Source organism: Rousettus aegyptiacus, unplaced genomic scaffold, assembly GCF_014176215.1.
Source record: "Rousettus aegyptiacus isolate mRouAeg1 unplaced genomic scaffold, mRouAeg1.p scaffold_m13_p_12, whole genome shotgun sequence".
Taxonomy (NCBI): Eukaryota; Metazoa; Chordata; class Mammalia; order Chiroptera; family Pteropodidae; genus Rousettus; species Rousettus aegyptiacus.
In genome coordinates this window covers 10,758,228-10,770,997 of record NW_023416287.1, presented here as the reverse complement: position 1 = coordinate 10,770,997, position 12,770 = coordinate 10,758,228, and the positions used below count along the sequence as shown (strand labels likewise).

The 12,770-nt window shown below is 46.9% G+C and overlaps 1 protein-coding gene across 1 annotated transcript; it reads left to right on the top strand.

Annotated features, from left to right (window-relative positions):
- Positions 1-5,548: 5,548 nt before the first annotated feature.
- Positions 5,549-7,408, top strand: LOC107514598 (amyloid-beta A4 protein-like). Its single transcript, XM_016152451.2, has 2 exons — positions 5,549-6,543; positions 6,956-7,408. The coding sequence occupies exon 1, from the start codon at positions 5,970-5,972 to the stop codon at positions 6,516-6,518; it is 549 nt and encodes a 182-aa protein (XP_016007937.1). The 5' UTR covers positions 5,549-5,969; the 3' UTR covers positions 6,519-6,543; positions 6,956-7,408.
- Positions 7,409-12,770: the final 5,362 nt, after the last annotated feature.

Here is a 12,770-nt window from a genome sequence, read left to right as displayed (position 1 = left end):
ATTCAGTCCTAACATAAAGTTGTTTTTTTCTGGATGGATAAGGGAACAAGAGACGAACTAAGATGGATACAAAAAGTTGTAGAAAGTTTATGAAAAAGGAATCTGAGAAAGGAGTTTTAACTGCGAGCAAACTGATAAGGTTGAATGAATGTTATGAGGGTTTTAAAAATTAAGCTTTGATATCAGTGATGTACATTATAACACTAACAATTTCTTTTCATCTGCTGAAAAGACAAAGTTTTCTTGGACTGTCCATTTGCTGTACTAATAAGAGTTTGTGAAATGTTTTTTTTTTTTCAAGTAATCTGCCAAGAAAGCAAAGATTCTGTGTTTATGTGTTGTGTGTGTGTGTCATCTTAATTGGGTCTCTGATTACTTAAGAAAAAGATGTTCACAATAAGAAGTGCTAACCTTCTGTATTTGTCTTTCATATCTTTTATTGTTACTTTGGTCAAATAGATAGTTGAGTATTGTTTCACAATAACCCTGGATCCTATTTAGTCAGGATTCAAACATTTAGCCTTCTTTATGTTACGTCTGCATAGGTATATAATAGAAGCGTTCCAGAAACTGTGAAAGTACTGTAAGTCTGATATCTTTTAGCATAAAATATCTGTCATCAGAATGGATGCTCACACTAAAGAACCAAACCTGAGTATCAGGGAAATAAATGCTTTAGCTGACTTTTATGCAAAGGCAGCCACAACAAAATCTATATAGACCGTGGCACATGTGGATGAAGTCCATTCTGCTTCTGTAAAAATGATCCCTCAGTGTCAGATTTTGCTATCCAGCTGCCCGTGTAACATGGAAGCAATCTGTTCCTAAATCAGAGACTCTGCAATGGGTAAAAAAAAACAGCTATAAATTAAATTTATCAACCCAACCTCTGGAAGGTGAAACTTCTCAGGAAGTTTCAGAGGTGGGACTGGAGGGTTCAGAACAGGCCTCTCCAAAATGTGCTGCTTTGGCATGTGGATTATTTTGAGCTGATAGCAATCGAGACACCTCAGGCTCAAGAGAACCTTTTCCCTCTCCGTGAAAGAATTTGAGGCCTTTCCAAATGAGATAATAAGAGTTAGCATCAGATATAACTATTCATGACCTATGTGGGACCGGGCAAACATCTAATTACTGAATATCTGGCTGTCTTATCTGTCTGCGAAAGACCTGTTCCCTTCTGAAACCCCAAGGCATCCTACGTCATTCCTTGGTTCGGGACACCATGTACACCTTATACTTTTCTGTCTCTGAACCTCTCATGTATATGGGACTCTGACTCTCTCATGTATGCAGAGTTCTCGTATGTAATTAAATCTGGTTATTTTCTCTCGTTAATCTGTCTCCTGTAGATTTGATTATTAGATCAGCCAAAAATCCCTAGAAGTGTGAAGGAAAATTTATTTCTCCACCATATGTGTCATAATGATTATCACAGGAGCCCTGAATGGCTGAGTATTTTATTACCAAGGGACACGGAGCTGAGCATTGTCTAGCAGTCTCAAATACCCTCACCACAAGAACACTAAGAAATAAGGGTTGATGTTACAAACAAACCTGTTTTACAGATGAGGGTGCCAAGGCTCAGACGTACTAAGAAATTTGCCAAACCCAGGTCTTCCTGACGGTGAAACGTATAGTCTTAGCCACGGTGGCGTCCCGCCCTCCCAAATGAGTTTGTCTCCAGTACATCAGATGAACTCAAAAAGAGTCTGGAGCCTTTGCTGGGTAAATGATAAAGATTTATTCAAGGGTATTAATTGTTTGGAAGGCAAAAATACAGCTAGGGAATATCCCTAGGGTTCTGAAGAAGAAAGAAAAGCTAAGAATTCTTACAGTTAAAAGGACATTCTTAAGAATCAGTCCTGCATGATCAGCCTCTGGGTGGGTCTGAGACGGTCAACCTCTAGTGGATGATGCGCTGGGTGATGAAAATGGATGTCGAGCCAGCTGGGTAATGGATGTGATGTGGTCTGGATATGTGAACATTCTTTCCTTGGTCCTTCAGGGGTAATCAGAAGCTTATCAGTAGATTTGATATATGTCCAGGCATGGATGTAGAACTGGAAAGTTCAAACACTTACGTTTCCAGGCTACTTAAAAGAAGAATAGAACCATTTCCTCATGCCTCACCCTACTCGATGTTAGTAATTTAGCATCTTGACTATAGTGACTCCATTTTATTTCTTCACACTGTTCTTCAAGCATAGGATAAAAATTAGGGTGTTTCCTCGCCCAAGGGTACTTGAAACTTGTTAGTGGGTCCTGACAATTCAATCACATCCAGACCCGTGGGTCTCTGTAGTAGCTGGGTGAGTGACATTGTAATGCTGAGTCTCACGAAGCTGTATACACCGTGTAGTGTGGTGCAAGCAATGGAAATCTGCTCAGTTGCTTAATCCTCTGAGGGAGGCGGAAGTTGGGGGGACTTGTTCATTTTTTTCAGAAGTCAAAGTGACTTGTACTGGTCACATGGTAGATTATGTGACCATTCCAAAGAAATAAGGTAAAAGTGGAGGTTCAGGCAGATGGACGAACTAATGGGAGAGAATTTGGGGATTCTCTGGGACTCACCTCTTCCTGGTCTCGTTTCCTCTGCCACTTTCTCAAGGTGTGTGAGAAAAGGAGATTTTCTCTTTGCTTGCTCTCCCTTTTCCCCACTTCTCCCCCACAATGAGGTTTCCTCCAGGCTTGGTACTCAAAGAGCGGTTCTGTGGGCCATTTTATAGGACGAGAAAGGGGCTGGGGATGTACCTGTAACAGTAAGCCTGTTAGAAATGCACCTTCTCAGCCACCCCCCCCCCACCACTCCCAGACCTGCTAAATCAGAATCCGCATTTCAACAAGATCCCCAGGTGATTGCAGGCACGTTCAAGTTTGAGAAGCACTATTACTGAGAACTTTGGTCCCAGCAGGAAGAAACAGAAAGCCTGGGGAGGTGGGGATGTTGTGGTTTGAACAGGACTGACCCCAGCTCCTCCCCTTCCTCATTCCCCACCAGCTTACCTGTTCCCACCCCTCAGCTGGGACGTTAAAAGCTCTGTCAGCCTCCATGTTTCCTCAGGAGCTCTCCCTCCAGCCTAGGAAGATGGATCCCCTCTGCCTCTCTGCAGCCCGTCTCGTCCTCTTGAGCATCCTGGTGGCTGGCGCCCAAGCGAGCGACACCAGCACGCCTTCCCAACGTAAGTCCCAGTTCATCTCTTCTTTGTGGACTGGGGCAGAAAACGAGTTTGTGGAAGGGGCTGGGTGGGGGAGCAGGCGTGCATGAGGGTGCATGGAGCCAGTCCTCTCTCTCTTCTAGGTTTCTCCTGGGAAATTGGAGAGTTTTAACTCTGGGGACATTTCACGACCCTAAAAACTAATTAATTGTGTTTTCAGCTTTAAAAATATTATCCTGCCTAACATTCATCAGACAGCTCTAGCAGCGCATGACCCCATCCCTGAGGCTCTCTCTATTCCTGGTCCCTATCTGCTTCCTGAACCTCGCTGGAGTATAATACAAAGATAAATACTTAATCTGTTTAGGTTCCTGGTCCAGGTCCATACAGGTCTTGGAATGGTCACGAGATGATTCAGTCCGGGGGTCCTAGGCAGCTTCAGGAAGGGCCCGAGATAACCTGCCCGGTGGTTAGGTTCCAACTTCCAAAGCCCCCCGCCTCCTCCAGGGAGTGGAAGGGTACGGAGATTGAGTCCAATCAGCAATGGACAATGAGTCAGTCAATTATCCCGACTGATGAGGCTCCCAAACCTCACAGGTTTGGAGAGCTTCCAGGCTGATGACCACACTGAGGTGCCATGAGGGTGGCACACCCAGAGAGAGAGAGAGAGCGGCGGCTTCAAGCCCGCCCATCCCCCCACACTCCACCTTGCCCTGCTCATCTCCTCCATTTGGACGTTCCTGAGTTTTATCCTTTACTATCAACTAGTAACAGTAGGTGAAGTGCTCCCCTGAGTTCCATGAGTTGTCCTCGTGAATTATTAAACCTGGGGGGTGGGATCATGGAACCCCAGATTGGTCAGAAGTATGAGTTACCCCCGTGGACTTGTGACTGGCATCGGAAGTGGGACCGTCTTGCAGACTGAGCCCTTGACGTGTGGGGGTCAGTGCCACCTCCAGAGTGTCACAGGTGAGCTCAGGTGAGCTGACTGTAGGGGACCCAGTTGGTGTTGGGGAATCGGATGGTGTTGGTAGACACACAATACGTTTGATGTCACGAAGAAGAACCCCAGACTCGCTCATCCCTGTGTTTTGTTGGCTGGAGTGGGGCTGGGGGACAGGGGAGTCATGAGTCCGGGCTAGTGCCCCTAGAAATCCATCCCAGTTATCTGGGGTTTAAGAATTCCCAGCAGCAGTCAGGTGGTTTTGTAAGGGAGGGAATCGTGATTCCTTACATACAAGCAAGCAATTTCCGAAGTGGTGCAAAGCTCGTCTTATACCCGAGAGCTACTCCTCTGTGCACTGGACGCTTACGTGATATTTTTATATTTGATGGTTTATTCAAAGGGCTAAAAACTCTGTGGCTGAACAAAATATATTGGACAATTCAGAGACTTTTAAATTCTTAAATATTGATCAAGACATTTTATATTTTGACAGCTTACACCAGTCAGAAATGTACATTGGTACCTGTGCTTCTGACGCATTGGCTGTGGCTCAGGAGTTCCCACCACCCCTTCCCGGGGTTTGATTAATATCCTAGAGAAGCTAAGAGAACTATTTTATTTACTAGACTCCAGGTTTATTATAAAAGGACATAAGTCAGGAACAGCCTCATGGAAGAGATGCAGAGGGCAGGGCATGGGGAAAGGGCACGGAGCTTTCACGCCCTCCCCAGGCACCCAAACCTCGTGCTTTTGGGTTTTTATGGAGGCGGTATCACATCGGCATGGTCGTTCAAATCACTGGCCACTGACAATCGAGCCAGTCTCCAGCCCCTCCCCTCTCCCACTAGCGTGGGGCCTTGCTCAATCAGGAGGTCACGTGAGGGCACTTGGAGAGTATGGAGCTGAAATTTCCAACTTTCTAATCATGCTGGTTAGTTTCCCTGGCAACCAGCCTTTTCCCTTAGATTATCGAGCTTTCCAAAAGTGACCTCAATATGTCACTTTTATTGTTCTGGCCACTAAGGAATTCTGCAGGTGTTAGGAGCTCTGTGCCAGGAACGAGACCTAGACCAAATACATATTGTAAGCGACAATATCACACCCTCTTCGTATTATATTATTTCTGTCCACCCGAGGTAACCAAAGTTAACACACTGGTATGTTTTCATCCATGCCTTTCTCCACTACAGCATGATACTTTAAAAACTTTTCTTGGGGGTGGCTCCGTAGTGTAGTGGTTAGCGCATCTGCTTTACACGAGAAGGTCCTGGGTTTGCGCCCCAGGTGGAGCCATGAACCAGGCCCTGGGTGCACACGGCGAGTGTTTTGGAGGAGATGTGAGCGTGTGGAAAGAGACGCCCCATCTTCAGAGATCCAGTTCTTAAGGGGAAACGGTAACATCCATGTCGGGGGCAGGGGCAGGAATTAAAAAGGGGGAAAAAGAAACTTTAAGAGTGGAAACTTTGAAACATACCGGAAAATGCAGGGATTAGCATAACACACCCGACGTACCCAGTATCCGGCTTCAAAAATTATTGACGTGTAGAAGACAGTATTTGTGTACGTTTCCATTTGTATTTTCTGAAGTTTTTCGAAGCTAATCTCAGTCATTATGCCAACTAATCTATAAATGCTTATTAAAGATCTATAATTATTTTCATTATCACCATGTCATTGTCACACCTAACAAAATTAATAATGCCCAGAAAGCAAGCTATCACACAAAAAGGTTTCGCATCTCCCAGCCCCTGACCGTTGGCCCTGGAGACACGTGGGTCGTTTCAGTTGTCACTGGGCCACATCCTCGTGGGCTGACTGTCTGCAGAGCTGACCCGGAGCCCTCTCGCACCCCTGCAGGCCGTCCCATGTTCTGCCTGGAGCCTCCCTACCAGGGGTCCGGCGAGGCCCACATTCCCAGATTCTTCTTCAACACAAGGTCCGGACTCTGCGAGTCCTTCATGTTTGGCGGGGGCGGAGCGAAGCTGAACAACTTCCTGACCAAGGAGGAGTGCACCAGGGTCTGCAGTGGGCACGGGCCAGCTCTCCAGGCCCAGTACAAGCGCAGCCTCGAGGCTCAGCCTGAACCCGAGGATGAGGTCGAGATCAAGATCAAGGATGAGATCGAGGATAAGATCGAGGATGAGATCGAGGACGAGATCGAGGATGAGATCGAGGATAAGATCGAGGATGAGATCGAGGATAAGCTGGAGCACAAGATCAAGGATAGAGACATAGATGAGAATGCCGAGGATGATGACGAGGTCGAAGACGAAGCCGAGATTGAGATTGGGTACTTGAGTAATGATGAAGCTCTGCACGAGTACTTCAAGAACAGCGGTGAGGATGAGAACAAGGACGGCAACCTGTATGAAGATGACCTCAATGTCAAGATTGAGTACGGAGTGGTGTACTAGGACGAGGACGAACCTTGGGCCGATGGTAAGGGGGTAACAGGGCAGGGAGGGGAAGGGCAGGGATGGAGTTAGAGGTCAGGGGGCCCACACCCTTCACACCTGCACAGGGACTCTTTCTCAATGCCTTTGGAGGAGGAGGTGGCAGCAGCATCCCGTGAAGCCACATCCTCCACTCCACAGCCAGCTTAGCAAAAGGTCACTGCCAGGGCCCCTTGACACAATCCGGGCCTTCTGCCCTGTTCTCCTTTATCGGGTGGGGACCCTGGGGCAGCCACCGTGCAGACTGGGTCTGCAGTGCTCCTGAGCCACCTCCACTCAGGTGTGGCAAACCCACTCCCTTGTCTGTCATCTGGGTCCTGGGGGTGACGTGGTTACTCTTGATGGGGGTGGTCTAGGATCTGTCAGCGTGGACTGCCTCAGATCACTTCTGGTTACAGGGAGCCCCGGAAACCGAGCCACCCCGAGATGCTGCAGGAGGGCCCCTCGCAGCACTGGGCTGTGCAGCCTTCTGAACCGGTCCAGCCAACTCTGCTCCCTTCTCAGCCCTGCCGTCCTCACAGTCTACTCGCTGTCCAGGAGACTAAGCACCCTGAGGGCAACGACCGTGCACCTTTGTCTTTCTCATCGCTCTCCCCCTAGCTCTCGGTTCCTGGCACAGAGAAGACGCCCCCAAAGCACGTCTCTCCTCCACTGGGCCGACTGCAGGGCTGGGGGTTGCAGCCAGGGCTCCAACCCTAACCCCGGTTCTCACTGTTTTCCTCACCCCACCCCTACCCTGCCATCTGTAGGATCTTCGGGGGTGGCCATGGGGGACCTTCTGTCTTCTCGTTCTGAGAGTCACAGGGGTTTTCACTACGGGAGCCCCTCCCCCACAGCCATGTAGCACCTTTTCCTGCCTGAGGCCTCACACTCTCTGGCTTTAGGTTTAAATAAATTCATTTCTGTTGTTTGCAGCTAAGAACCTGTGTCCTGTCCATCAATCCATAAAAATGGTGGCACTTCATGTCATTCTGAAAAGCGGTGGATACCTGCCCCTTTTCTGCCTTCAGACTGGGACCTACCAGGGGTAGGAAGCAAACCCATTAGAGTGCCATCGACCTCTATCTATACACGTGCACCCCGCCCCCAGCTACACAAAAACCTGGGTGACGCTTCAACACTAAAGCCTTTGTTCTTGACGTTTTGAGCTGGGTCAAATGTTTAGGCAGGTTGTCCTGGACCCTCTGAAGGAGAAAGGAAGAGTGTGAGGCACAATACTGTCCATTAGTCCGAGGAACCACCTTCCCTGAGGTCGTTTGTTGGGGGAAGGGCCTCGCTACTTCAGCTACAACAGCAACGACCCCTTCGGTGAGCACTTTCTGTGGACCAGTCTCCGTGCATTTTACATGCCTCACTTCTTGAGTCGCCCCAAGAATCCTGCGAAGGAGGTGATGGAGGCACAGAGATGTCACATGGCGGGCACGTTAGCTACCTGGAGCTGTCATAATAGCGCTACCATTTGAGTGGCTTAAAAAACACCTATCGATTCAGTTCTGGAAGCGAGAAGTCTGACATCGAGGAGGCGGCAGAGCCAAGCTCCCTCTGAAGGTGCCGGAGAAGGGTCTGTTCCAGGCCCCTCTCCGAGCTCCTGGAAGGTCCTTGGCTTGTGGCAGCCCAAGTCCAATCTTCACATGGCATTCCTCCATCTGTGTCCTAATTTCCCCTTTTTATAAAGACACTGGTCATATTGGGTTAGGGCCCACCCTCAAGACCTCAGCTCGACTTGATCACCTCTCTAAAGACTCTACTGCCAAATAAGGTCCCATTTTGAGATAGGGGGTTCAGACTTCAAAATATCTTTTGTGGGAGGACACAAGTCGACCTGTAAGAGCATATAAATGGTAGAACTCGGGCTGAGCTGACTGTCCCAAAGCTATTGTCCTTTGGAGGGAGGAAGAGGCCAGACTCTCCAGCCTGGACTGCCAGGCTGTGAGAAATGGATGGAATTAGAATCTTTTTCATGTCCACATCTTCGGCATGCCCCAAAAGCTCGTGCCTCTCACCCCTCTTCTTTCTACCTGATAGAATCCAACTCACTCTTCAAAAGTCAGCTCAAACACTGCCTCTTCTGGGAAGCTGGCCTTGACCTCTTCCGGTGAGAGTCAGAGTCTCCGCCTCCCTCCCACAGCACGTCTGTCATTGAAATTCTGTGCTTCTGCCTTCCACACTGAGTGGGGAACTCTTTGAGGGTAAAGAGCTCCTTTGGGGTTCCTAAGGAGCAGCAGGCAGTCGCTTGTTAGGTAAGATGGAGGTGGGCGAGAAAGGGAAGGAAAGGCAGGCTGCAGACTCTGAGTCATCAAGCCCGTCAAGGCTGTTCGTGACTGGTGCTATACCCACAGGGGACTTGGGGAGGTTGGGTAGAGCACTTCCTTACTGTCATCTGCCCCATAAGTAAGAGAGTGTTTACACACCAACCCCCTGTCATTCATGGATTGAGGATTCTGGCTTGCTCTGGACGTAAGCTGTCTTTGTAGGAAGCCCTTGAGCAGAGAGAAGCAGGTACAGGAGTGCCCCCTAGCCCACAGGGGATATGTTCCAGGACCCCCAGTGGTCATGAATGCGTCTCAGTCTCTCTCTCAAAATACCTTATTGTGCTGTATTCTCCCTTCTTCTTATGACGATCTGAGATGATACAATACCTGTGTGATTGAGATGAAGTGAGCTGTTCAGAACAGTGTGCAATTTAAAACTGATGAATTATTTCTGGAATTTTCCATTTACTATTTGAGAATATTAACTGAAACTGTGGAAAGCAAAACCATGCATAAGGGAGGGTACTACTATACTGGCAGCTGGAAGTCAGACAGCAACATTGGATGGGGAGCTCTCACGGGCCAGGGTAGGGCACATAACTTATGCCACTGTATTTATGTGGCTTTGAACAAGTTACTTAACCTCTCTGTGCCTGTCTGCCCCCTACATGGGGTTATTGTGAGGATCAATGAATTTATACATTGAGCCCTTAGACCAGAGACCCTGGCATGTAATTCATGCAACTTAAAGCATTTGCTAGGATTGTTATTGACTAAATTATACTGTCCCCTACTGGACAATGAGTGACTCGAACATCACTTAGAAAAACATTGATGTTGGAAGGTAAGTGGGAGAGAAAATGATCCAAACTCCTTATTTCACGGATGTGGAACTCGGGGCCTAAGTATCTTCATGGGCACAGAATGGCTTTGTCTGATTTGGATGTTCTGTGTAATTGTTTATGTTCCTCCGGAGAACATCAAAGGCTAACAGTGTCAGGTCAGCTCCCAGAAGTCAGGGGCTGCTTTTCTCCATCTCATATCAATCTCGGAGAATGATGGTGAGCATTACAATGATATATTTGTAAAATGCTTTGTACAAGTGTCTGGGAGAGTAACGCCTCAATGAGCGGCAGCTCTGATAACAGCAGTAAGAATGTTATGAATAAAAAATAATAAATATGTTGTTGAATTATTATTAATAATTATTCATTAATAACAGTGCAATGTGAAAGAACTTGGTATGAATTAGAAGTTTGGCTTCAGTAGCTCTTGATGTTGCTGTGTGACCTTGGGCAAGTCGCTTCACCTCTCTGAACCAGTTTCCTTCTTTGTAAAATAGGGTGGTGGTATCTGCCTTAAGGAATTGATGGGTTTGGGCATTTTCGAGGACTACGTTCATGATGGTGCTGAAATGCTTTGAACACCATACACCAAAGCAACTTATTGAAAGCACATACATTTTAGTTTCCTTGGCTCCTGACTGCTTTTCAATGTGCTGTCTACTGCTTCAACAAAAAGAACAAATAACTTTTTTTTTTGTAGTGTCACCTCCCAGAAATCCACCCCTAGGAAGGTCCTCCCAGCCTCCAAGGAGTGTCACAATCCCCCAGATGGGCCACAGTCTTCCTCAGGGGTAACATAACGCCCTCTGGCTTCAGTGATTGGCCTCACCCAGGTATAATTCCATGTCCGCCCCACCTTGCCCTTTATTTGACCTTCTGGTTTCTCAAGACTGTGCACAGGAGGTGGGAGACACTGCTGGTTTTCTTTGGGATCGGACACCCTTGTTCAGCCTTTAGGAACCACTCTTTACGGAAGCACTGTCTGCCCTCTGGTGGCAGCAGGAGGAAGTGCCACATCCACCTGAACACACACACACAAACCCTTGTGTTGCGGATGATAAAACCCCATTTTTGCTCATCATGGGGAGCAAACTACATACAATTTACTGACGTAACATTTGTAGAAGATTTTTTTAAAATTATGTTGGCATCACAACTATAAAAATGGCTCTAACCATTTAACCATTTATGAAGTGCAACTACATAATTTACATTTTATCTGGGATGTGACAAAAGTACCCTGGCTGACAATTTCTACCACTTCTGAGATGATCTAGATGTGTGAAAAAGGACTGTTCCCCTTACAACGGCAACTGTGCCACGAGCTTTAAACTCGTTTTTAACACTCAGCCTCCAGATGATTGTATGGATAGATCTTACGTAGTCTCAGTTCAAATATTACGTCTTCAGAGGACACTTCCCTGGTCCCCTCGTCCCCTGACTTACAAAAACATGACTGCACTTTATTTTTTTAATTGCTTTTATCCATATCTGTAATGAGATTTTTCATTCATTAATTTATTTGATTATTTTCTTCACTAGAGAATACGCTCCGTGAGAGCAGATACCTTATTCATCTGGTTCACTACTCTTCTGGTGATCTATTGTGTAAAATGAATCTCCCCAAAACTAGTGGCTTAAAACAATTTATTATTAACTCCGTGGTCCTGTAGGTTGACTTGGATCAGCTGGTGGTCCTTCCTTGGGTTCTGTATGAAGTTGGAGTCAGATGGTGGCTGAGGCTGCCCTTGTCTGTTGGTGTGATTGGGCCGGATGTCCATGATGGCTCCCTCACAAAACTAGCATTTGGTACTGGCCGTTGGCTGGGATCTTAGTTGGGGTTGTCCACTGGAGCACCCATATATGGCCACATGTGGAGAATATATGGAATAGGCGAAAGGGGGCCAACATGATTATATTTGGACCAGGCAAGAATTATATAAATGGTGAGAAGTGGATTCTGGAAGAATTTATATATTTGAGGCCAGAATCAACAGGATTTGCTGACAGAATTCTGTGGGTTATGAAGAAAGGGAAGAGTTGTGGATAACTGTAAGGCTTTCAGCCTGAGCACCTGGGAAAATCAAGTTGCCATTTACTGAGATGAAAGAAGCATGCTATGGAGGAATCGAGAATTTGGTTTTGAGACGTTATGTTTGAGATGTAGGTTGGGCATCCAAGTGAGGATATACAATAGTATAGAGTTAGAAGGGATATAGGGGATGCATGTGATCATTCGTGCTTGAGGTACCAAGAGCCTGGGCTGCAGAGGAAGCAATAGGAGATGCGAAGGATGTTCAGAAGGAAGATGGGACTTAGTGACTTTGGATAGAGAAAAAGAGGACGTGTCAACAGTGATGCTCCAATTGTGAACCTCTTGCCCTAAATGGCAAGGCAGGAGCCTTAGCTGGTCCTACTGATGGAAATGTTGAGTTTGAGAAGATGGGACACCCAGGTGGAAGTGCTCTGTCCCAGGCAATGTTAGAAGCTCAACAACAGGATGAAAAAGACCAAAACGAAGAATAGAAAAAAGATTGAGTGTCATAGACTCAGAGGAGAGGTTGGAGGGTGGAAATCAACATGTACTGAGTACCTACTGTGCGCCAGGCACATTGCTAGTGCTTTACATGTGTGATCTCAGATAGCCCTTCGAAGATGCCCACAGGAAGGGCAGCATCATCCCATTTCACATGTAGGAAACTGAGGTTTAGAGAAGGTACGGGGATTGCTGGGCATCTCAGAGGGCAGAAGTAGCAGAACGAGGTCCCTGTCTTGATGTGGTGATAAAAATCACTGAGTTGGTGAAAATCTCTGAGTAACTCTGAGAGAGGTAATCTCTGAGAGCGGTGTATAATATAATAATACCCTTTACCACTTACTGAACACGTACTATGCGCCAAGCATTGCTCATACATCTTCATCTTGAAACCTCCCAATTGCCTTGGGAGGTTTTATTCCTGTTTTAAAGACAAAAAAAAGTTGCAGCTCAGACATTTAATCTCTTCTCCAAGGTGACAAAACCAATAATGGCAGGAGTTAGGATTCAAATACAAGACCCTTTGACTCCAAAGGTCGTCCTCTAGAAGAAAGTTGAAAGCTGTGCCCTCAAAGGCCCT

Bases quoted from the DNA above. Each gene is read 5' to 3' on its own strand.
- LOC107514598 (XM_016152451.2), top strand. From the start codon at position 5,970: ATGTTCTGCCTGGAGCCTCCCTACCAGGGGTCCGGCGAGGCCCACATT.